The 26525-nt window shown below is 26.4% G+C and overlaps 1 protein-coding gene across 1 annotated transcript in view; it reads left to right on the top strand.

Annotated features, from left to right (window-relative positions):
• The window catches only part of LOC148170752 (low density lipoprotein receptor adapter protein 1-like), a 38903-nt gene extending 17110 nt beyond the window's left edge, over positions 1–21793 (top strand). The window contains exons 2-5 of the mRNA XM_088042418.1: positions 20455–20559; positions 20613–20793; positions 20840–21182; positions 21229–21793. Of these exons, the coding sequence (XP_087898544.1) occupies positions 20455–20559; positions 20613–20793; positions 20840–21182; positions 21229–21273 (674 nt within the window). The 3' untranslated portion in view covers positions 21274–21793. The remainder of the gene's footprint in view (positions 1–20454; positions 20560–20612; positions 20794–20839; positions 21183–21228) is intronic.
• Positions 21794–26525: the final 4732 nt, after the last annotated feature.

The raw sequence follows: 26525 nt of genomic DNA, 5'->3' as shown, positions 1-26525 counted from the left end.
TAGCACTAAAATTACCAAAATTACGAACTTTAAAGAAGGATTATATTTCTGTTTCGCCTTGAAAATAAAAATTTCTAAAATTTGAATCTTTTTATCTAAAATTTTGCAATTTGGTAGAGTAAATGTACTGTCCAAAATTAGTAATTTTCTGAAATTTCATAGCTATAGCACTAAAATTACCAAAATTACGAATTTTAAAGAAGGATTTTTCATATTTCTGTTTCCCCTTGAAAATAAAAATTTCTAAAATTTGAATCTTTTTATCTAAAATTTTGCAATTTGGTAGAGTAAATGTACTGTCCAAAATTAGTAATTTTCTGAAATTTCATAGCTATAGCACTAAAATTACCAAAATTACGAATTTTAAAGAAGGATTTTTCATATTTCTGTTTCGCCTTGAAAATAAAAATTTCTAAAATTTGAATCTTTTTATCTAAAATTTTGCAATTTGGTAGAGTAAATGTACTGTCCAAAATTAGTAATTTTCTGAAATTTCATAGCTCTAGCACTAAAATTACTTAAATTACGAATTTTAAAGAAGGATTTTTCATATTTCTGTTTCGCCTTGAAAATACAAACTTCTAAAATTTGAATCTTTCTATCTAAAATTTTGCAATTTGGTAGAGTAAATGTACTGTCCAAAATTAGTAATTTTCTGAAATTTCATAGCTCTAGCACTAAAATTACTTAAATTACGAATTTTAAAGAAGGATTTTTCATATTTCTGTTTCGCCTTGAAAATACAAACTTCTAAAATTTGAATCTTTCTATCTAAAATTTTGCAATTTGGTAGAGTAAATGTACTGTCCAAAATTAGTAATTTTCTGAAATTTCATAGCTATAGCACTAAAATTACCAAAATTACGAATTTTAAAGAAGGATTTTTCATATTTCTGTTTCCCCTTGAAAATAAAAATTTCTAAAATTTGAATCTTTTTATCTAAAATTTTGCAATTTGGTAGAGTAAATGTACTGTCCAAAATTAGTAATTTTCTGAAATTTCATAGCTCTAGCACTAAAATTACTTAAATTACGAATTTTAAAGAAGGATTTTTCATATTTCTGTTTCGCCTTGAAAATACAAACTTCTAAAATTTGAATCTTTCTATCAAAAATTTTGCAATTTGGTAGAGTAAATGTACTGTCCAAAATTAGTAATTTTCTGAAATTTCATAGCTCTAGCACTAAAATTACTTAAATTACGAATTTTAAAGAAGGATTTTTCATATTTCTGTTTCGCCTTGAAAATACAAACTTCTAAAATTTGAATCTTTCTATCTAAAATTTTGCAATTTGGTAGAGTAAATGTACTGTCCAAAATTAGTAATTTTCTGAAATTTCATAGCTCTAGCACTAAAATTACTTAAATTACGAATTTTAAAGAAGGATTTTTCATATTTCTGTTTCGCCTTGAAAATACAAACTTCTAAAATTTGAATCTTTCTATCAAAAATTTTGCAATTTGGTAGAGTAAATGTACTGTCCAAAATTAGTAATTTTCTGAAATTTCATAGCTCTAGCACTAAAATTACTTAAATTACGAATTTTAAAGAAGGATTTTTCATATTTCTGTTTCGCCTTGAAAATACAAACTTCTAAAATTTGAATCTTTCTATCTAAAATTTTGCAATTTGGTAGAGTAAATGTACTGTCCAAAATTAGTAATTTTCTGAAATTTCATAGCTCTAGCACTAAAATTACTTAAATTACGAATTTTAAAGAAGGATTTTTCATATTTCTGTTTCGCCTTGAAAATACAAACTTCTAAAATTTGAATCTTTCTATCTAAAATTTTGCAATTTGGTAGAGTAAATGTACTGTCCAAAATTAGTAATTTTCTGAAATTTAATAGCTGTAGCACTAAAATTACTTAAATTACGAATTTTAAAGAAGGATTTTTCATATTTCTGTTTCGCCTTGAAAATACAAACTTCTAAAATTTGAATCTTTCTATCTAAAATTTTGCAATTTGGTAGAGTAAATGTACTGTCCAAAATTAGTAATTTTCTGAAATTTCATAGCTATAACACTAAAATTACTTAAATTACGAATTTTAAAGAAGGATTTTTCATATTTCTGTTTCGCCTTGAAAATACAAACTTCTAAAATTTGAATCTTTCTATCTAAAATTTTGCAATTTGGTAGAGTAAATGTACTGTCCAAAATTAGTAATTTTCTGAAATTTCATAGCTATAACACTAAAATTACTTAAATTACGAATTTTAAAGAAGGATTTTTCATATTTCTGTTTCGCCTTGAAAATACAAACTTCTAAAATTTGAATCTTTCTATCTAAAATTTTGCAATTTGGTAGAGTAAATGTACTGTCCAAAATTAGTAATTTTCTGAAATTTTATAGCTGTTGCACTAAAATTACTTAAATTACGAATTTTAAAGAAGGATATTTCATATTTCTGTTTCGCCTTGAAAATACAAACTTCTAAAATTTGAATCTTTCTATCTAAAATTTTGCAATTTGGTAGAGTAAATGTACTGTCCAAAATTAGTAATTTTCTGAAATTTCATAGCTATAACACTAAAATTACTTAAATTACGAATTTTAAAGAAGGATTTTTCATATTTCTGTTTCGCCTTGAAAATACAAACTTCTAAAATTTGAATCTTTCTATCTAAAATTTTGCAATTTGGTAGAGTAAATGTACTGTCCAAAATTAGTAATTTTCTGAAATTTTATAGCTGTTGCACTAAAATTACTTAAATTACGAATTTTAAAGAAGGATTTTTCATATTTCTGTTTCGCCTTGAAAATACAAACTTCTAAAATTTGAATCTTTCTATCTAAAATTTTGCAATTTGGTAGAGTAAATGTACTGTCCAAAATTAGTAATTTTCTGAAATTTCATAGCTATAACACTAAAATTACTTAAATTACGAATTTTAAAGAAGGATTTTTCATATTTCTGTTTCGCCTTGAAAATACAAACTTCTAAAATTTGAATCTTTCTATCTAAAATTTTGCAATTTGGTAGAGTAAATGTACTGTCCAAAATTAGTAATTTTCTGAAATTTAATAGCTGTAGCACTAAAATTACTTAAATTACGAATTTTAAAGAAGGATTTTTCATATTTCTGTTTCGCCTTGAAAATACAAACTTCTAAAATTTGAATCTTTCTATCTAAAATTTTGCAATTTGGTAGAGTAAATGTACTGTCCAAAATTAGTAATTTTCTGAAATTTAATAGCTGTAGCACTAAAATTACTTAAATTACGAATTTTAAAGAAGGATTTTTCATATTTCTGTTTCGCCTTGAAAATACAAACTTCTAAAATTTGAATCTTTCTATCTAAAATTTTGCAATTTGGTAGAGTAAATGTACTGTCCAAAATTAGTAATTTTCTGAAATTTCATAGCTATAACACTAAAATTACTTAAATTACGAATTTTAAAGAAGGATTTTTCATATTTCTGTTTCGCCTTGAAAATACAAACTTCTAAAATTTGAATCTTTCTATCTAAAATTTTGCAATTTGGTAGAGTAAATGTACTGTCCAAAATTAGTAATTTTCTGAAATTTCATAGCTATAACACTAAAATTACTTAAATTACGAATTTTAAAGAAGGATTTTTCATATTTCTGTTTCGCCTTGAAAATACAAACTTCTAAAATTTGAATCTTTCTATCTAAAATTTTGCAATTTGGTAGAGTAAATGTACTGTCCAAAATTAGTAATTTTCTGAAATTTAATAGCTGTAGCACTAAAATTACTTAAATTACGAATTTTAAAGAAGGATTTTTCATATTTCTGTTTCGCCTTGAAAATACAAACTTCTAAAATTTGAATCTTTCTATCTAAAATTTTGCAATTTGGTAGAGTAAATGTACTGTCCAAAATTAGTAATTTTCTGAAATTTCATAGCTGTTGCACTAAAATTACTTAAATTACGAATTTTAAAGAAGGATATTTCATATTTCTGTTTCGCCTTGAAAATACAAACTTCTAAAATTTGAATCTTTCTATCTAAAATTTTGCAATTTGGTAGAGTAAATGTACTGTCCAAAATTAGTAATTTTCTGAAATTTCATAGCTATAGCACTAAAATTACCAAAATTACGAATTTTAAAGAAGGATTTTTCATATTTCTGTTTCGCCTTGAAAATAAAAATTTCTAAAATTTGAATCTTTTTATCTAAAATTTTGCAATTTGGTAGAGTAAATGTACTGTCCAAAATTAGTAATTTTCTGAAATTTCATAGCTATAGCACTAAAATTACCAAAATTACGAATTTTAAAGAAGGATTTTTCATATTTCTGTTTCGCCTTGAAAATACAAACTTCTAAAATTTGAATCTTTCTATCTAAAATTTTGCAATTTGGTAGAGTAAATGTACTGTCCAAAATTAGTAATTTTCTGAAATTTCATAGCTATAGCACTAAAATTACCAAAATTACGAATTTTAAAGAAGGATTTTTCATATTTCTGTTTCGCCTTGAAAATAAAAATTTCTAAAATTTGAATCTTTCTATCTAAAATTTTGCAATTTGGTAGAGTAAATGTACTGTCCAAAATTAGTAATTTTCTGAAATTTCATAGCTGTTGCACTAAAATTACTTAAATTACGAATTTTAAAGAAGGATTTTTCATATTTCTGTTTCGCCTTGAAAATACAAACTTCTAAAATTTGAATCTTTCTATCTAAAATTTTGCAATTTGGTAGAGTAAATGTACTGTCCAAAATTAGTAATTTTCTGAAATTTAATAGCTGTAGCACTAAAATTACTTAAATTACGAATTTTAAAGAAGGATTTTTCATATTTCTGTTTCGCCTTGAAAATACAAACTTCTAAAATTTGAATCTTTCTATCTAAAATTTTGCAATTTGGTAGAGTAAATGTACTGTCCAAAATTAGTAATTTTCTGAAATTTCATAGCTGTTGCACTAAAATTACTTAAATTACGAATTTTAAAGAAGGATTTTTCATATTTCTGTTTCGCCTTGAAAATACAAACTTCTAAAATTTGAATCTTTCTATCTAAAATTTTGCAATTTGGTAGAGTAAATGTACTGTCCAAAATTAGTAATTTTCTGAAATTTCATAGCTATAGCACTAAAATTACCAAAATTACGAATTTTAAAGAAGGATTTTTCATATTTCTGTTTCGCCTTGAAAATAAAAATTTCTAAAATTTGAATCTTTCTATCTAAAATTTTGCAATTTAGTAGAGTAAATGTACTGTCCAAAATTAGTAATTTTCTGAAATTTCATAGCTATAGCACTAAAATTACCAAAATTACGAATTTTAAAGAAGGATTTTTCATATTTCTGTTTCGCCTTGAAAATAAAAATTTCTAAAATTTGAATCTTTTTATCTAAAATTTTGCAATTTGGTAGAGTAAATGTACTGTCCAAAATTAGTAATTTTCTGAAATTTCATAGCTATAGCACTAAAATTACCAAAATTACGAATTTTAAAGAAGGATTTTTCATATTTCTGTTTCGCCTTGAAAATACAAACTTCTAAAATTTGAATCTTTCTATCTAAAATTTTGCAATTTGGTAGAGTAAATGTACTGTCCAAAATTAGTAATTTTCTGAAATTTCATAGCTATAGCACTAAAATTACCAAAATTACGAATTTTAAAGAAGGATTTTTCATATTTCTGTTTCGCCTTGAAAATAAAAATTTCTAAAATTTGAATCTTTTTATCTAAAATTTTGCAATTTGGTAGAGTAAATGTACTGTCCAAAATTAGTAATTTTCTGAAATTTCATAGCTATAGCACTAAAATTACCAAAATTACGAATTTTAAAGAAGGATTTTTCATATTTCTGTTTCGCCTTGAAAATACAAACTTCTAAAATTTGAATCTTTCTATCTAAAATTTTGCAATTTGGTAGAGTAAATGTACTGTCCAAAATTAGTAATTTTCTGAAATTTCATAGCTATAGCACTAAAATTACCAAAATTACGAATTTTAAAGAAGGATTTTTCATATTTCTGTTTCGCCTTGAAAATAAAAATTTCTAAAATTTGAATCTTTCTATCTAAAATTTTGCAATTTGGTAGAGTAAATGTACTGTCCAAAATTAGTAATTTTCTGAAATTTCATAGCTGTTGCACTAAAATTACTTAAATTACGAATTTTAAAGAAGGATATTTCATATTTCTGTTTCGCCTTGAAAATACAAACTTCTAAAATTTGAATCTTTCTATCTAAAATTTAGCAATTTGGTAGAGTAAATGTACTGTCCAAAATTAGTAATTTTCTGAAATTTCATAGCTATAGCACTAAAATTACCAAAATTACGAATTTTAAAGAAGGATTTTTCATATTTCTGTTTCGCCTTGAAAATAAAAATTTCTAAAATTTGAATCTGTTTATCTAAAATTTTGCAATTTGGTAGAGTAAATGTACTGTCCAAAATTAGTAATTTTCTGAAATTTCATAGCTATAGCACTAAAATTACCAAAATTACGAATTTTAAAGAAGGATTTTTCATATTTCTGTTTCGCCTTGAAAATACAAACTTCTAAAATTTGAATCTTTCTATCTAAAATTTTGCAATTTGGTAGAGTAAATGTACTGTCCAAAATTAGTAATTTTCTGAAATTTCATAGCTATAGCACTAAAATTACCAAAATTACGAATTTTAAAGAAGGATTTTTCATATTTCTGTTTCGCCTTGAAAATAAAAATTTCTAAAATTTGAATCTTTTTATCTAAAATTTTGCAATTTGGTAGAGTAAATGTACTGTCCAAAATTAGTAATTTTCTGAAATTTCATAGCTATAGCACTAAAATTACCAAAATTACGAATTTTAAAGAAGGATTTTTCATATTTCTGTTTCGCCTTGAAAATACAAACTTCTAAAATTTGAATCTTTCTATCTAAAATTTTGCAATTTGGTAGAGTAAATGTACTGTCCAAAATTAGTAATTTTCTGAAATTTCATAGCTATAGCACTAAAATTACCAAAATTACGAATTTTAAAGAAGGATTTTTCATATTTCTGTTTCGCCTTGAAAATAAAAATTTCTAAAATATGAATCTTTCTATCTAAAATTTTGCAATTTGGTAGAGTAAATGTACTGTCCAAAATTAGTAATTTTCTGAAATTTCATAGCTGTTGCACTAAAATTACTTAAATTACGAATTTTAAAGAAGGATATTTCATATTTCTGTTTCGCCTTGAAAATACAAACTTCTAAAATTTGAATCTTTCTATCTAAAATTTAGCAATTTGGTAGAGTAAATGTACTGTCCAAAATTAGTAATTTTCTGAAATTTCATAGCTATAGCACTAAAATTACCAAAATTACGAATTTTAAAGAAGGATTTTTCATATTTCTGTTTCGCCTTGAAAATAAAAATTTCTAAAATTTGAATCTTTCTATCTAAAATTTTGCAATTTGGTAGAGTAAATGTACTGTCCAAAATTAGTAATTTTCTGAAATTTCATAGCTGTTGCACTAAAATTACTTAAATTACGAATTTTAAAGAAGGATTTTTCATATTTCTGTTTCGCCTTGAAAATAAAAATTTCTAAAATTTGAATCTTTTTATCTAAAATTTTGCAATTTGGTAGAGTAAATGTACTGTCCAAAATTAGTAATTTTCTGAAATTTCATAGCTATAGCACTAAAATTACCAAAATTACGAATTTTAAAGAAGGATTTTTCATATTTCTGTTTCGCCTTGAAAATACAAACTTCTAAAATTTGAATCTTTCTATCTAAAATTTTGCAATTTGGTAGAGTAAATGTACTGTCCAAAATTAGTAATTTTCTGAAATTTCATAGCTATAGCACTAAAATTACCAAAATTACGAATTTTAAAGAAGGATTTTTCATATTTCTGTTTCGCCTTGAAAATAAAAATTTCTAAAATTTGAATCTTTTTATCTAAAATTTTGCAATTTGGTAGAGTAAATGTACTGTCCAAAATTAGTAATTTTCTGAAATTTCATAGCTATAGCACTAAAATTACCAAAATTACGAATTTTAAAGAAGGATTTTTCATATTTCTGTTTCGCCTTGAAAATACAAACTTCTAAAATTTGAATCTTTCTATCTAAAATTTAGCAATTTGGTAGAGTAAATGTACTGTCCAAAATTAGTAATTTTCTGAAATTTCATAGCTATAGCACTAAAATTACCAAAATTACGAATTTTAAAGAAGGATTTTTCATATTTCTGTTTCGCCTTGAAAATAAAAATTTCTAAAATTTGAATCTTTCTATCTAAAATTTTGCAATTTGGTAGAGTAAATGTACTGTCCAAAATTAGTAATTTTCTGAAATTTCATAGCTGTTGCACTAAAATTACTTAAATTACGAATTTTAAAGAAGGATATTTCATATTTCTGTTTCGCCTTGAAAATACAAACTTCTAAAATTTGAATCTTTCTATCTAAAATTTAGCAATTTGGTAGAGTAAATGTACTGTCCAAAATTAGTAATTTTCTGAAATTTCATAGCTATAGCACTAAAATTACCAAAATTACGAATTTTAAAGAAGGATTTTTCATATTTCTGTTTCGCCTTGAAAATAAAAATTTCTAAAATTTGAATCTGTTTATCTAAAATTTTGCAATTTGGTAGAGTAAATGTACTGTCCAAAATTAGTAATTTTCTGAAATTTCATAGCTATAGCACTAAAATTACCAAAATTACGAATTTTAAAGAAGGATTTTTCATATTTCTGTTTCGCCTTGAAAATACAAACTTCTAAAATTTGAATCTTTCTATCTAAAATTTTGCAATTTGGTAGAGTAAATGTACTGTCCAAAATTAGTAATTTTCTGAAATTTCATAGCTATAGCACTAAAATTACCAAAATTACGAATTTTAAAGAAGGATTTTTCATATTTCTGTTTCGCCTTGAAAATAAAAATTTCTAAAATTTGAATCTGTTTATCTAAAATTTTGCAATTTGGTAGAGTAAATGTACTGTCCAAAATTAGTAATTTTCTGAAATTTCATAGCTATAGCACTAAAATTACCAAAATTACGAATTTTAAAGAAGGATTTTTCATATTTCTGTTTCGCCTTGAAAATACAAACTTCTAAAATTTGAATCTTTCTATCTAAAATTTTGCAATTTGGTAGAGTAAATGTACTGTCCAAAATTAGTAATTTTCTGAAATTTCATAGCTATAGCACTAAAATTACCAAAATTACGAATTTTAAAGAAGGATTTTTCATATTTCTGTTTCGCCTTGAAAATAAAAATTTCTAAAATTTGAATCTTTTTATCTAAAATTTTGCAATTTGGTAGAGTAAATGTACTGTCCAAAATTAGTAATTTTCTGAAATTTCATAGCTATAGCACTAAAATTACCAAAATTACGAATTTTAAAGAAGGATTTTTCATATTTCTGTTTCGCCTTGAAAATACAAACTTCTAAAATTTGAATCTTTCTATCTAAAATTTTGCAATTTGGTAGAGTAAATGTACTGTCCAAAATTAGTAATTTTCTGAAATTTCATAGCTATAGCACTAAAATTACCAAAATTACGAATTTTAAAGAAGGATTTTTCATATTTCTGTTTCGCCTTGAAAATAAAAATTTCTAAAATTTGAATCTTTCTATCTAAAATTTTGCAATTTGGTAGAGTAAATGTACTGTCCAAAATTAGTAATTTTCTGAAATTTCATAGCTCTAGCACTAAAATTACTTAAATTACGAATTTTAAAGAAGGATTTTTCATATTTCTGTTTCGCCTTGAAAATACAAACTTTTAAAATTTGAATCTTTCTATCTAAAATTTTGCAATTTGGTAGAGTAAATGTACTGTCCAAAATTAGTAATTTTCTGAAATTTCATAGCTCTAGCACTAAAATTACTTAAATTACGAATTTTAAAGAAGGATTTTTCATATTTCTGTTTCGCCTTGAAAATACAAACTTCTAAAATTTGAATCTTTCTATCTAAAATTTTGCAATTTGGTAGAGTAAATGTACTGTCCAAAATTAGTAATTTTCTGAAATTTCATAGCTGTTGCACTAAAATTACTTAAATTACGAATTTTAAAGAAGGATTTTTCATATTTCTGTTTCGCCTTGAAAATAAAAATTTCTAAAATTTGAATCTTTTTATCTAAAATTTTGCAATTTGGTAGAGTAAATGTACTGTCCAAAATTAGTAATTTTCTGAAATTTCATAGCTGTAGCACTAAAATTACTTAAATTACGAATTTTAAAGCAGGATTTTTCATATTTCTGTTTGGCCTTGAAAATACAAACTTCCAAAATTTTTATTTTTTTATCTACAATTTTACAACTTGGCAGAGTTATTTTACGATCAAAAATTAGTAAATTTCTGAAATTTCATAGCTGTAGCACTAAAATTACCAAAATTACGAATTTTAAAGAAGGATTTTTCATATTTCTGTTTCGCCTTGAAAATAAAAATTTCTAAAATTTGAATCTTTTTATCTAAAATTTTGCAATTTGGTAGAGTAAATGTACTGTCCAAAATTAGTAATTTTCTGAAATTTCATAGCTGTAGCACTAAAATTACTTAAATTACGAATTTTAAAGAAGGATTTTTCATATTTCTGTTTCGCCTTGAAAATAAAAATTTCTAAAATTTTTATCTTTTTATCTACAATTTTACAATTTGGTAGAGTAAATGTACTGTCCAAAATTAGTAATTTTCTGAAATTTCATAGCTCTAGCACTAAAATTACTTAAATTACGAATTTTAAAGAAGGATTTTTCATATTTCTGTTTCGCCTTGAAAATACAAACTTCTAAAATTTGAATCTTTCTATCTAAAATTTTGCAATTTGGTAGAGTAAATGTACTGTCCAAAATTAGTAATTTTCTGAAATTTCATAGCTGTTGCACTAAAATTACTTAAATTACGAATTTTAAAGAAGGATTTTTCATATTTCTGTTTCGCCTTGAAAATAAAAATTTCTAAAATTTGAATCTTTTTATCTAAAATTTTGCAATTTGGTAGAGTAAATGTACTGTCCAAAATTAGTAATTTTCTGAAATTTCATAGCTGTAGCACTAAAATTACTTAAATTACGAATTTTAAAGCAGGATTTTTCATATTTCTGTTTGGCCTTGAAAATACAAACTTCCAAAATTTTTATTTTTTTATCTACAATTTTACAACTTGGCAGAGTTATTTTACGATCAAAAATTAGTAAATTTCTGAAATTTCATAGCTGTAGCACTAAAATTACCAAAATTACGAATTTTAAAGAAGGATTTTTCATATTTCTGTTTCGCCTTGAAAATAAAAATTTCTAAAATTTGAATCTTTTTATCTAAAATTTTGCAATTTGGTAGAGTAAATGTACTGTCCAAAATTAGTAATTTTCTGAAATTTCATAGCTGTAGCACTAAAATTACTTAAATTACGAATTTTAAAGAAGGATTTTTCATATTTCTGTTTCGCCTTGAAAATAAAAATTTCTAAAATTTTTATCTTTTTATCTACAATTTTACAATTTGGTAGAGTAAATGTACTGTCCAAAATTAGTAATTTTCTGAAATTTCATAGCTGTAGCACTAAAATTACCAAAATTACGAATTTTAAAGAAGGATTTTTCATATTTCTGTTTCGCCTTGAAAATAAAAATTTCTAAAATTTGAATCTTTTTATCTAAAATTTTGCAATTTGGTAGAGTAAATGTACTGTCCAAAATTAGTAATTTTCTGAAATTTCATAGCTGTAGCACTAAAATTACTTAAATTACGAATTTTAAAGAAGGATTTTTCATATTTCTGTTTCGCCTTGAAAATAAAAATTTCTAAAATTTGAATCTTTCTATCTAAAATTTTGCAATTTGGTAGAGTAAATGTACTGTCCAAAATTAGTAATTTTCTGAAATTTCATAGCTCTAGCACTAAAATTACTTAAATTACGAATTTTAAAGAAGGATTTTTCATATTTCTGTTTCGCCTTGAAAATACAAACTTTTAAAATTTGAATCTTTCTATCTAAAATTTTGCAATTTGGTAGAGTAAATGTACTGTCCAAAATTAGTAATTTTCTGAAATTTCATAGCTCTAGCACTAAAATTACTTAAATTACGAATTTTAAAGAAGGATTTTTCATATTTCTGTTTCGCCTTGAAAATACAAACTTCTAAAATTTGAATCTTTCTATCTAAAATTTTGCAATTTGGTAGAGTAAATGTACTGTCCAAAATTAGTAATTTTCTGAAATTTCATAGCTGTTGCACTAAAATTACTTAAATTACGAATTTTAAAGAAGGATTTTTCATATTTCTGTTTCGCCTTGAAAATAAAAATTTCTAAAATTTGAATCTTTTTATCTAAAATTTTGCAATTTGGTAGAATAAATGTACTGTCCAAAATTAGTAATTTTCTGAAATTTCATAGCTATAGCACTAAAATTACTTAAATTACGAATTTTAAAGAAGGATTTTTCATATTTCTGTTTCGCCTTGAAAATACAAACTTCTAAAATTTGAATCTTTCTATCTAAAATTTTGCAATTTGGTAGAGTAAATGTACTGTCCAAAATTAGTAATTTTCTGAAATTTCATAGCTGTTGCACTAAAATTACTTAAATTACGAATTTTAAAGAAGGATTTTTCATATTTCTGTTTCGCCTTGAAAATACAAACTTCTAAAATTTGAATCTTTCTATCTAAAATTTTGCAATTTGGTAGAGTAAATGTACTGTCCAAAATTAGTAATTTTCTGAAATTTCATAGCTGTTGCACTAAAATTACTTAAATTACGAATTTTAAAGAAGGATTTTTCATATTTCTGTTTCGCCTTGAAAATACAAACTTCTAAAATTTGAATCTTTCTATCTAAAATTTTGCAATTTGGTAGAGTAAATGTACTGTCCAAAATTAGTAATTTTCTGAAATTTCATAGCTATAGCACTAAAATTACCAAAATTACGAATTTTAAAGAAGGATTTTTCATATTTCTGTTTCGCCTTGAAAATAAAAATTTCTAAAATTTGAATCTTTTTATCTAAAATTTTGCAATTTGGTAGAGTAAATGTACTGTCCAAAATTAGTAATTTTCTGAAATTTCATAGCTGTAGCACTAAAATTACTTAAATTACGAATTTTAAAGCAGGATTTTTCATATTTCTGTTTGGCCTTGAAAATACAAACTTCCAAAATTTTTATTTTTTTATCTACAATTTTACAACTTGGCAGAGTTATTTTACGATCAAAAATTAGTAAATTTCTGAAATTTCATAGCTGTAGCACTAAAATTACCAAAATTACGAATTTTAAAGAAGGATTTTTCATATTTCTGTTTCGCCTTGAAAATAAAAATTTCTAAAATTTGAATCTTTTTATCTAAAATTTTGCAATTTGGTAGAGTAAATGTACTGTCCAAAATTAGTAATTTTCTGAAATTTCATAGCTGTAGCACTAAAATTACTTAAATTACGAATTTTAAAGAAGGATTTTTCATATTTCTGTTTCGCCTTGAAAATAAAAATTTCTAAAATTTTTATCTTTTTATCTACAATTTTACAATTTGGTAGAGTAAATGTACTGTCCAAAATTAGTAATTTTCTGAAATTTCATAGCTGTAGCACTAAAATTACCAAAATTACGAATTTTAAAGAAGGATTTTTCATATTTCTGTTTCGCCTTGAAAATAAAAATTTCTAAAATTTGAATCTTTTTATCTAAAATTTTGCAATTTGGTAGAGTAAATGTACTGTCCAAAATTAGTAATTTTCTGAAATTTCATAGCTGTAGCACTAAAATTACTTAAATTACGAATTTTAAAGAAGGATTTTTCATATTTCTGTTTCGCCTTGAAAATAAAAATTTCTAAAATTTTTATCTTTCTATCTAAAATTTTGCAATTTGGTAGAGTAAATGTACTGTCCAAAGTTAGTAATTTTCTGAAATTTCATAGCTATAGCACTAAAATTACCAAAATTACGAATTTTAAAGAAGGATTTTTCATATTTCTGTTTCGCCTTGAAAATAAAAATTTCTAAAATTTGAATCTTTTTATCTAAAATTTTGCAATTTGGTAGAGTAAATGTACTGTCCAAAATTAGTAATTTTCTGAAATTTCATAGCTGTAGCACTAAAATTACTTAAATTACGAATTTTAAAGCAGGATTTTTCATATTTCTGTTTGGCCTTGAAAATACAAACTTCCAAAATTTTTATTTTTTTATCTACAATTTTACAACTTGGCAGAGTTATTTTACGATCAAAAATTAGTAAATTTCTGAAATTTCATAGCTGTAGCACTAAAATTACCAAAATTACGAATTTTAAAGAAGGATTTTTCATATTTCTGTTTCGCCTTGAAAATAAAAATTTCTAAAATTTGAATCTTTTTATCTAAAATTTTGCAATTTGGTAGAGTAAATGTACTGTCCAAAATTAGTAATTTTCTGAAATTTCATAGCTGTAGCACTAAAATTACTTAAATTACGAATTTTAAAGAAGGATTTTTCATATTTCTGTTTCGCCTTGAAAATAAAAATTTCTAAAATTTTTATCTTTTTATCTACAATTTTACAATTTGGCAGAGTTATTGTACGATCAAAAATTAGTAATTTTCTGAAATTTCATAGCTGTAGCACTAAAATTACCTAAATTACGAATTTTAAAGGAGGATTTTTCATATTTCTGTTTCGCCTTGAAAATACAAACTTCTAAAATTTGAATCTTTCTATCTAAAATTTTGCAATTTGGTAGAGTAAATGTACTGTCCAAAATTAGTAATTTTCTGAAATTTCATAGCTGTAGCACTAAAATTACTTAAATTACGAATTTTAAAGAAGGATTTTTCATATTTCTGTTTCGCCTTGAAAATAAAAATTTCTAAAATTTGAATTTTTTTTGAATTGTTTTGTCTGCGGTAGTTCAAATACGCGAATTTGCGCACTTGCTCAGGTCAAAGGGGCTTAGCATCGCATAATTACTTCCTTATCAGGCGAAATTTTCAATGAATGGGTTATGAAATTACGGTTTACTACGCATCGTGTCTTCGCCTTGTTTTTGTTATTCTCTTGCTTATCGATCTGTTGTAAACTGTTAAGAAACATGCAATTTTGAGACCTTCGCAAGAAAGAAAACAATTGGCTAATCTCGTCTTGTTTGACAACAATAGAAAGTGGTGGGTTTTATTTTCTGCGTCACGCTGCTTCTGATAGACTAAAATATTCACCTGAGTCATAAACTCGCTTACACGGTGATTAGTCTGATTAGCATAGCCAATTATCTAGATCTACCGACGTGTTTTATAGGCACTAATTCGAATTTATGGCGCTGGAATTGCTAGGAAGTGCGTATGCCAATAAAAACGATTTTAACACAAATTCAGGATGTCGGCGTTTTCTTTAAAAACTGTAATTTTGTTAAGTTGGCGCACACGTCTTCCGCTCGCGAGGGGACAGAATCGCTGATGGCTTTTCATAGGCTTTTTCCTATACAGGGTGATTCACATAACTTGGCCTATCTGTCTTAATTTCTTAGATACACGCGATAAAGTTTTTAATTGAGAATATTTTTTATATCTGATAAACTGATAAAGGATGTTAAAGCTACATTAAGATGAAAATTTACAACTGCAAGCTCCACAATTTGCCGCAGAAATTTGTTTTTTATCACCATCTATTTGGCGTCAAGTTGAACTGCTTCATTTTGAAGATAAAAATTTCTGAAATTTGTGTTTTTCGATCTAAAATTATGCAATTTGGTAGAGTAATTTCACGCCTTAAAAATTTCTCCAAATTTCATAGCTGTTGCACTAAAATTACTAAAATTTCGAATTTTAATAAAGGATTTTTCAAATTCCTGCTTCGCCTTGAAAATAAAAATTTCGAAAAATTGTGTCTTTTGACCTATAATTTTGTAATTTAACAGAGTTAATGTACGATTAAAAAATAGTAATTTCTTGAAATTTTATAGTTGTAGCACTAAAATTACCAAAATTAAGACTTTTAAGGAAGAATTTTTCATATTTTTCCTTCGCTTTGAAAATAAAAATTTCTAAAATGTGTGTCTTTTGATCTAAAATTATGCAATTTGGTAGAGTCATCTTACGCCTCAAATTTTTTAATTACTCCCAATTTCAGAGCTATAGAACTAAAATTACCAAAATTACGAACTTTAAAGAAGGATTTTTTATATTTCTGTTTCGCCTTGAAAATAAAAATTTCTAAAATTTGTATCTTTTTATCTACAATTTTGTAATTTGGCATAGTTAATGTACGATCAAAAACTAGTAATTTCCTGAAATTTCATAGTTGTAGCACTAAAATTACTAAAATTACGACTTTTAAGGAAGGATTTTTCATATTTCTGCTTCGCCTTGAAAATAAAAATTTCTAAAATTTGTCTTTTTTGTTGTAAAATTATGCAAGCAATTGGGTAGAGTAAATGTACAATCAAAAATTAATAATTTGCTAAAATTTCATAGCCGAAGCACTAAAATTTCCTAAATTACGAATTTTAAAGAATTTTTCATATTTTTGTTTCGCCTTGAAAAACAAATTTCTAAAATTTTTATCTTTCTATCTACAATTTTACAATTTGGCAGAGTTATTGTACGATCAAAAAATTAGTAATTTTCTAAAATTTCATAGCTGTAGCACTAAAATTATCTAAATTACGAATTTTAAAGAAGGATTTTTCATATTTCTGTTTCGCCTTCAAAATAAAAATTTCTAAAATTTTTATCTTTTGATCTACAATTTTGCAATTTAGCAGAGTTATTGTACGATCAAAAAATTAGTAATTTTCTAAAATTTCATAGCTGTAGCACTAAAATTATCTAAATTACGAATTTTAAAGAAGGATTTTTCATATTTCTGTTTCGCCTTCAAAATAAAAATTTCTAAAATTTTTATCTTTTGATCTACAATTTTGCAATTTAGCAGAGTTATTGTACGATCAAAAAATTAGTAATTTTCTAAAATTTCATAGCTGTAGCACTAAAATTATCTAAATTACGAATTTTAAAGAAGGATTTTTCATATTTCTGTTTCGCCTTCAAAATAAAAATTTCTAAAATTTTTATCTTTTGATCTACAATTTTGCAATTTAGCAGAGTTATTGTACGATCAAAAAATTAGTAATTTTCTAAAATTTCATAGCTGTAGCACTAAAATTATCTAAATTACGAATTTTAAAGAAGGATTTTTCATATTTCTGTTTCGCCTTCAAAATAAAAATTTCTAAAATTTTTATCTTTTGATCTACAATTTTGCAATTTAGCAGAGTTATTGTACAATCAAAAATTAGTAATTTTCTAAAATTTCATAGCTGTAGCACTAAAATTACCCAAATTGCGAATTTTAAAGAAGGATTTTTCATATTTCTATTTCGCCTTGAAAATAAAACTTTTTAAAATTTGAATCTTTCTATCTAAAATTTTGCAATTTGGTAGAGTAAATGCACGATCCAAAATTAGTAATTTCTTAAAATTTCAAAATTGTAGCACTAAAATTACTAAAATTACGACTTTTAAGGAAGGATTTTTCATATTTCTATTTCGCCTTGAAAATACAAATTTCTAAAATTTTTATCTTTTGATCTACAATTTTGCAATTTAGCAGAGTTATTGTACGATCAAAAAATTAGTAATTTTCTAAAATTTCATAGCTGTAGCACTAAAATTACCCAAATTGCGAATTTTAAAGAAGGATTTTTCATATTTCTGTTTCGCCTTCAAAATAAAAATTTCTAAAATTTTTATCTTTTGATCTACAATTTTGCAATTTAGCAGAGTTATTGTACGATCAAAAAATTAGTAATTTTCTAAAATTTCATAGCTGTAGCACTAAAATTATCTAAATTACGAATTTTAAAGTAGGATTTTTCATATTTCTGTTTCGGCTTCAAAATTAAAATTTCTAAAATTTTTATCTTTTGATCTACAATTTTGCAATTTAGCAGATTTATTGTACGATCAAAAAATTAGTAATTTTCTAAAATTTCATAGCTGTAGCACTAAAATTATCTAAATTACGAATTTTAAAGAAGGATTTTTCATATTTCTGTTTCGCCTTCAAAATAAAAATTTCTAAAATTTTTATCTTTTGATCTACAATTTTGCAATTTAGCAGAGTTATTGTACGATCAAAAAATTAGTAATTTTCTAAAATTTCATAGCTGTAGCACTAAAATTATCTAAATTACGAATTTTAAAGAAGGATTTTTCATATTTCTGTTTCGCCTTCAAAATAAAAATTTCTAAAATTTTTATCTTTTGATCTACAATTTTGCAATTTAGCAGAGTTATTGTACAATCAAAAATTAGTAATTTTCTAAAATTTCATAGCTGTAGCACTAAAATTACCCAAATTGCGAATTTTAAAGAAGGATTTTTCATATTTCTATTTCGCCTTGAAAATAAAACTTTTTAAAATTTGAATCTTTCTATCTAAAATTTTGCAATTTGGTAGAGTAAATGCACGATCCAAAATTAGTAATTTCTTAAAATTTCAAAATTGTAGCACTAAAATTACTAAAATTACGACTTTTAAGGAAGGATTTTTCATATTTCTATTTCGCCTTGAAAATACAAATTTCTAAAATTTTTATCTTTTGATCTACAATTTTGCAATTTAGCAGAGTTATTGTACGATCAAAAAATTAGTAATTTTCTAAAATTTCATAGCTGTAGCACTAAAATTATCTAAATTACGAATTTTAAAGAAGGATTTTTCATATTTCTGTTTCGCCTTCAAAATAAAAATTTCTAAAATTTTTATCTTTTGATCTACAATTTTGCAATTTAGCAGAGTTATTGTACAATCAAAAATTAGTAATTTTCTAAAATTTCATAGCTGTAGCACTAAAATTACCCAAATTGCGAATTTTAAAGAAGGATTTTTCATATTTCTATTTCGCCTTGAAAATAAAACTTTTTAAAATTTGAATCTTTCTATCTAAAATTTTGCAATTTGGTAGAGTAAATGCACGATCCAAAATTAGTAATTTCTTAAAATTTCAAAATTGTAGCACTAAAATTACTAAAATTACGACTTTTAAGGAAGGATTTTTCATATTTCTATTTCGCCTTGAAAATACAAATTTCTAAAATTTTTATCTTTTGATCTACAATTTTGCAATTTAGCAGAGTTATTGTACGATCAAAAAATTAGTAATTTTCTAAAATTTCATAGCTGTAGCACTAAAATTATCTAAATTACGAATTTTAAAGAAGGATTTTTCATATTTCTGTTTCGCCTTCAAAATAAAAATTTCTAAAATTTTTATCTTTTGATCTACAATTTTGCAATTTAGCAGAGTTATTGTACAATCAAAAATTAGTAATTTTCTAAAATTTCATAGCTGTAGCACTAAAATTACCCAAATTGCGAATTTTAAAGAAGGATTTTTCATATTTCTATTTCGCCTTGAAAATAAAACTTTTTAAAATTTGAATCTTTCTATCTAAAATTTTGCAATTTGGTAGAGTAAATGCACGATCCAAAATTAGTAATTTCTTGAAATTTCAAAATTGTAGCACTAAAATTACTAAAATTACGACTTTTAAGGAAGGATTTTTCGTATTTCTGTTTCGCCTTGAAAATAAAAATTTCTAAAATTTGTGTTTTTTTGATCTAAAATTATGCAATTGGGTAGAGTAAATGTACCATTAAAATTTTGTAATTTGCTGAAATTTCATAGCTGTAGCACTAAAACTACCAAATTACGATTTTTAAACAAGAATTTTTCATATTTCTGCTTCGCCATTAAAATAAAAAAAAAAAAAAAATTGAGAACAAAATAATTGTTTAGCAGTTTGTTAAGTGTGGCAAGTTAGAAAATCATAGAGCAAAATGTGTCAAATTTTGAAATAAATATATATATAAATAAATAATTTTAAAAATAAATAAATAATTGAAATAAATATATAATTTAGTAATTTTGATTTTAAGGCTGTCAAATTGTCCGATATAGTTTTCTACAACTTTAGTTTTTAAAATTTGAATTTAATAGAATTAAATTTGTTGAAAATACAACTTTTAACTATTTATAAATAGTGGAAAATCTGAAAATTAAAAAACAAAAATGACAAAAATTTTAGAGATTTTGATCCACTGAAAGTTTTTCCATTTTTTTTATTGAAATCTGTAAATATACTAATTAAAATAACGCTGTGCAAAATAAGGAAATGATAAACCTAAAATAAACAAATGTTCTTAAAAAACTTGAGACTAATCAAAAATGTTCAAGATTTTTCGTCGAAATCTAAAATTTTGTTAAATTTGGACTCAGAGAAACATAATTTAGTGATATTGCAATTTTTGCCAAATTTTAGAATTGTAGAACAAATCTGTGAAAGTGAATTCAAGTTTTGCATCGACAATCGTCGGTCAAGTTCAAGGCAACACGCAAAAACTTGGAGTTTGGAATGGACAAAATATAATTCTAATCGGACTATAATTATCTATTTTCACGGTTGAAATCATAAAATAATTAGAAACATTTGATTTGTAAACAGCCATTTATTTTGGTACCTTGACTAACTCGTTATTTTTTCCAGAACTATCAGAAGAGCTCGCCCTCCAAAACGCCAAAGAGGCGGAATCCGAGCTAAACGAAATCGAACCTGAAAATGACGTAATCACCTTCAAACTAAAATATTTAGGTGAGTAGACAACCAGTAAAACTCTCTCTAATTTTTTTATTTCTATGATCCAGGCAGTACCGTAGTCGAGAAAATTTCCGGCGACAATATAAACGTAGAAGCGGTAAAAAACATAATGAAAGTAACAAAAACTGGAAGAAAAAAACTTCAAAGAGTCAACATAGCAATTTCGCTCAAAGGAATCGTCGTCACGGACTTGGAAGGAAATGACATATTAAAAATTTCAATATACAGGTCCGTACTGCAAAAAACGCGAATTTCTCTAATTCTTCGCTTGCAGAATCTCCAACTGTTCGACGGACCCCACGCATCGCCAGGTGTTTTCTTTCATTTCCACAGACACCCATGAAACAATGGAATGCCATGCCTTCATTTGTTCGAAACGAAAGATGGCGGAAACTGTCACTTTAGCAGTGGCACATGCTTTCACCACCGCATATGAAGCTTGGCGGATTCTGCCTTCCACGAAGGAGTTTGAAGAGAATGAAAAGATCATCAATCAAGAGATTGATAATGATATAGTTGAAGAGAAACTGATTGATTTCGATGATGAGCTCTTGACAGAAAATCGATCTTTTGATTTTGGCAAACCTCCATGTCAAGAGACCTTCAACACCCACTGGGTACGACCGAATTGTAATTTTCCCTTTTTATTTCTTGTGGTTTCAGGTGTGTTTCGACGACGACTTCAAAACCGATCTAATAACCGCCTAAATAACCCCAATTATCTCCCTAGTTGTAAGCCAAAAATCATGTAATTTTACTTCTTAAGCCTCCACAATAACACGAGCTTCAATGGAGTCGTTTGTCTTGCTATTGCCTATTCAGAATTCGAAATTTCCTTGTTTGTTTGGTACAAACACAAGTCGTCTCTATGCAGCCACTTAATGAATGAAATACGAGGGGTTTCCCCTCCACGATCGAGCATCGCAATGTCCTCAAAAGTTGGACGCAGGCGCGTCGCGACGCTATCCTGGAGAGAGCGCCAGATGAATGCGGATCTCTGGACGGAGGGAGATGGAGATTCGGAAGATGGATAAGTCTGTCTTTGTCTAGCGTCGATATGGGGACGCCAGCTGTTGCGGGTCAGGGCCGGACTCGGCGAAATTCAGCGCAGCTCTGCAGGATTGTAAATAAATGCTTCTTATCTAATACTCATTGAAGAGGAATTACGTTTTATAGATGTTTACTAGCTTGTAAGACTTTACTCTAATAAAAAATTAAATATGACAAATATTGAGGACGACTTACGTCTTGGCCAAGATCTTTGATTATTTATAAAGACAATAATAATTAAGATAATCGATTACTTAACTTCAGGTATTTGTAGACTGGAATTGAGCCAATATAAACAGAGTATTATGCGACTAATGCGTCAAAGCAAATCAACAGTCTGAATTTCAAAACTAATTATTTTTTTTATGAAGTTTTATGTTGGCTATACACCATTAGGAAAATTAATTATTTATTAGTTGGCAACCAAAGAAGTTTAAGAATTACAAAACGAGTCCATGTTGAAAATTGTGTTGCAATCTTCTATATCCAATTTATTACACTTATCAGTTGAACTCATTTTATGCAGAATTTTTTAAGGAATCCAAAAATGTGCTCAAATTTCAACTCGGTTCACAGGTTGCTGAGATATTCGCGTCTAAAGATTGAAAAAAGTTCAGAATTTTTCTGAAAACTTGCGCCAAACTGGCTAAAATTTGGCGTGTTTCTAAACTATCATGTTCTCTTTTGATTACTGCCTTAGTTGCTACCATTATATTAAAATTTGAACGTGAAAAACGCCCAAATTCAATCTAAAATTCAAAATTTTGTCTTAAAATTATATAGAACACAGTTAGCTTCATTTTAGTTTTACAGTTAAAAATTGACACGTATTTGAAGCAGAATTTCACGAGGAATCCAAAAATCCACTCAAATTTTATCGCCGCCCACAGGTTGCTGAGATGTTCGCGTCGGAAGATTTGGAAATTTTCAAAATTTTTGGGGAAAGATATTTCTGAAACCTTCCTGAAAACTTTTGAACTGTTGCTTCAAACTGGATAAAATTTAATGTGTTTCTAGTCTCTGATGTTTTTTATCGATTGACACCCCATTTACTACCATTATGTAAAAATTTGAACGTGAAAAACGCTCAAATTTAAGATGAAATTCAAAATTTTGACTTAAAATTATATTTGAGCACACTTTGCGTAATTTGACTTTGACAGCTAAATATTAACACTCATTTTATGCAGAATTTTACGAGGAATCCAGAAGTGTGGTCAAATTTTTGTTTCGTCCACAGGTTGCTGAGATATTCGCGCTCGAACAATTATAAAAAATCAAAATTTTTCGGGAATGAGATTCCTGAAACTCTCCTGAAAACTTTTGAACTGTTGCTTCAAACTGGCTACAATTTGGTGTGTTTCTAGTCTCTGATGTTCTTTCTTGACTGATACCCCATTTACTACCGTTATGTAAAAATTTGGACGTGAAAAACGCCCAAATTCAATATAAATTTCAAAATTTTAACTTAAAATTATATATGAGCACAGTTTGCGTAATTTGACATTGACAGCTAAATATTAACACCCATTTTATGCAGAATTTCACGAGGAATCCAAAAGTGTGGCCAAATTTTTGTTTGGTTCACAGGTTGCTGAGATATTCGCTCTCGAACAATTAAAAAAGATCAAAATTTTTTGGGAATGAGATTCCTGAAACCCTCCTGAAAACTTTTGAACTGTTGCTTCAAACTGGCTAAAATTTAATGTGTTTCTAGTCTCTGATGTTCTTCATCGATTGATACCCCATTTACTACCATTATGTAAAAATTTGGATGTGAAAAATGCCCAAATTCAAAATAAATTTCAAAATTTTGACTTAAAATTATATATGAGCACAGTTTGCGTAATTTGACATTGACAGCTAAATATTAACACTCATTTTATGCATAATTTCACGAGGAATCCAGAAGTGTGGTCAAATTTTTGTTCCGTTCACAGGTTGCTGAGATATTCGCTCTCGAACAATTAAAAAAAATCAAAATTTTTCGGGAATGAGATTCCTGAAACCCTCCTGAAAACTCTTGAACTGTTGCTTCAAACTGGCTAAAATTTGGTGTGTTTCTAGTCTCTGATGTTCTTTATCGATTGATACCCCATTTACTACCATTATGTAAAAATTTGGACGTGAAAAACGCCCAAATTTAATATAAATTTCAAAATTTTAACTTAAAATTATATATGAGCACAGTTTGCGTAATTTGACTTTGACCGCTAAATATTAACACTCATTTTATGCAGAATTTCACGAGGAATTCAGAAGTGTGGTCAAATTTTTGTTTCGTCCACAGGTTGCTGAGATATTCGCGCTCGAACAATTATAAAAAATCAAAATTTTTCGGGAATGAAATTCCTGAAACCCTCCTGAAAACTTTTGAACTGTTGCTTCAAACTGCCTAAAATTTAATATGTTTCTAGTCTCTGATGTTCTTTATCGATTGATACCTCATTTACTACCATTATGTAAAAATTTGGATGTGAAAAACGCCCAAATTCAAAATAAATTTCAAAATTTTAACTTAAAATTATATATGAGCACAGTTTGCGTAATTTGACTTTGACAGCTAAATATTAACACTCATTTTATGGAGAATTTCATGAAGAATCCAGAAGTGTGTTCAAATTTTTGTTTCGTTCAGAGGTTGCTGAGATATTCGCGCTCGAACAATTATAAAAAATCAAAATTTTTCGGGAATGAAATTCCTGAAACCCTCCTGAAAACTTTTGAACTGTTGCTTCAAACTGGCTAAAATTTAATGTGTTTCTAGTCTCTGATGTTCTTCATCGACTGATACCCCATTTACTACCATTATGTAAAAATTTGGATGTGAAAAACGCCCAAATTCTATATAAATTTCAAAATTTTGACTTAAAATTATATATGAGCACAGTTTGCGTAATTTTATTTTGACATCTAAATTTTAACACTCATTTGATGCAGAATTTTATGAGGAATCTAGAATTGTGCTCAAATTTCATCTCCACCCACAGGTTGCTGAGATATTCGCGTATGAAAATTTGAAAATGTTCAAAATTATTCGGAAAAGACATTTCTGAAATCTTCTTGAAAACTTTTGAACTGTTGGGCTAAACAGGCTAAAATTTGACGGGTTTCAAGTCTATGATGTTCTTTATCGATTGATACCCTATTTACTACCTTAATTTCAAAATTTGAACGTGAAAAACGCTCAAATTTAAGATGAAATTCAAAATTTTGACTTAAAATTATATTTGAGCACAGTTTGCGTAATTTGACTTTGACAGCTAAATATTAACACTCATTTTATGCAGAATTTCACGAGGAATCCAGAAGTGTGGTCAAATTTTTATTTCGTTCACAGGTTGCTGAGATATTCTCGCCCGAACAATTAAAAAAGATCAAAATTTTTTGGGAATGAGATTCCTGAAACCCTCCTGAAAACTTTTGAACTGTTGCTTCAAACTGGCTAAAATTTGGTGTGTTTCTAGTCTCTGATCTTCTTTATCGATTGATACCCCATTTACTACCATTATGTAAAAATTTGGATGTGAAAAACGCCCAAATTCAATATAAATTTCAAAATTTCAACTTAAAATTATATATGAGCACAGTTTGCGTAATTTTATTTTGACATCTAAATATTTACACTCATTTGACGCAGAATTTTATGAGGAATTTAGAAGTGTGCTCAAATTTCTTCTCCACTCACAGGTTGCTGAGATAATCGCGTATGAAAATTTGAAAATGTTCAAAATTTTTCGTGGAAGAGATTTCTAAAATCTTTTTGAAAACTTTTGAACTGTTGAGCTAAACAGACTAAAATTTGACGTGTTTCAAGTCTTTAATGTTCTCTTTCGATTGATACTTCGTTTGCTACCTTTATATCAAAATTTGAACCAAATTCAATATGAAGTTTAAAATTTTGACTTAAAATTATATATGAGCACAGTTTGCGTAATTTTATTTTGACGTCAAAATATTGGCACTTATTTGATGCAGAATTTTACGACGAATCCAGAAGTGTGGTCAAATTTTATTTTCGTCCACAGGTTGCTGTGATATTCACGTTTGAACTTTTCAAAAAATCCAAACATTTTAGCGAACACATTTTTGAAAATATTTGGCAAACTTTTGAACTACTGCATCAAATTATTGTAAATTTGTCAGATTTATATAATTATGGACTTCGATGTGTTTGTCTAGTTACACACAAATAGTCGCCAATTTATTTACCATGATATTTACAATAAAATAAAGAGACAAAATGATTCGTTTTTGGAAAATTTTCTCAGTTTTTTTCGATTATCTTGGCAAAAATCCATTCAATCAACAAATTTCATAGTTCCTTGAAAAGTTTATTTAATTATCTGTCCAATGGTGCATTTCAAGGTTCAAACAAATACAATTACTCCGTTTTTTTTATTTCTTAATATCTCTAAGTCCTGAGCTGATGGGACAAAATGGATTTCGGATTCAGAATCAGAAGACAAGTCACTTTTCGTTTCGCTAATTTAATTTCAAAATGGCGCAACATTAAAAAAAATCGAAGCCGCGGCGAGCGCAGCGAGCAAAGTATATTAAAAATAGTATTCCAGTTTGTGTATAAATAAGATGAACGAAGAACCATGAAAAGATGTTTGTTTATAGATTTACATAATCTTTGTATTTTCATCTTTACTTTTATTATTATTAATCGTACCAGGAAATCTAACAACAAACAATGAAAATCCATCACATGATGGTTGACCTTAGTTCTGTTGACAATAAAAAGTGAAATCAGAACTACTTGTATTTTTGTTTCGCGATAAATTTCTTCTTTAACAAGCAGCAATTTCTGCCTTCATTATTGATTCCAAGTCACGCAATTGAAATTCAGCGGTTTGTAAATTGAATTGAGCAATAAACTCGAACGTTTTTATTCCGCGCGGCCC

Source organism: Gnatocerus cornutus, chromosome 7 (genome assembly GCF_029298725.1).
Source record: "Gnatocerus cornutus isolate USDA-ARS CGAHR chromosome 7, icGnaCorn1.1, whole genome shotgun sequence".
Taxonomy (NCBI): Eukaryota; Metazoa; Arthropoda; class Insecta; order Coleoptera; family Tenebrionidae; genus Gnatocerus; species Gnatocerus cornutus.
The sequence above is the reverse complement of the archived record's forward strand: the minus strand, read 5'-3'. Positions and strand labels throughout refer to the sequence as shown.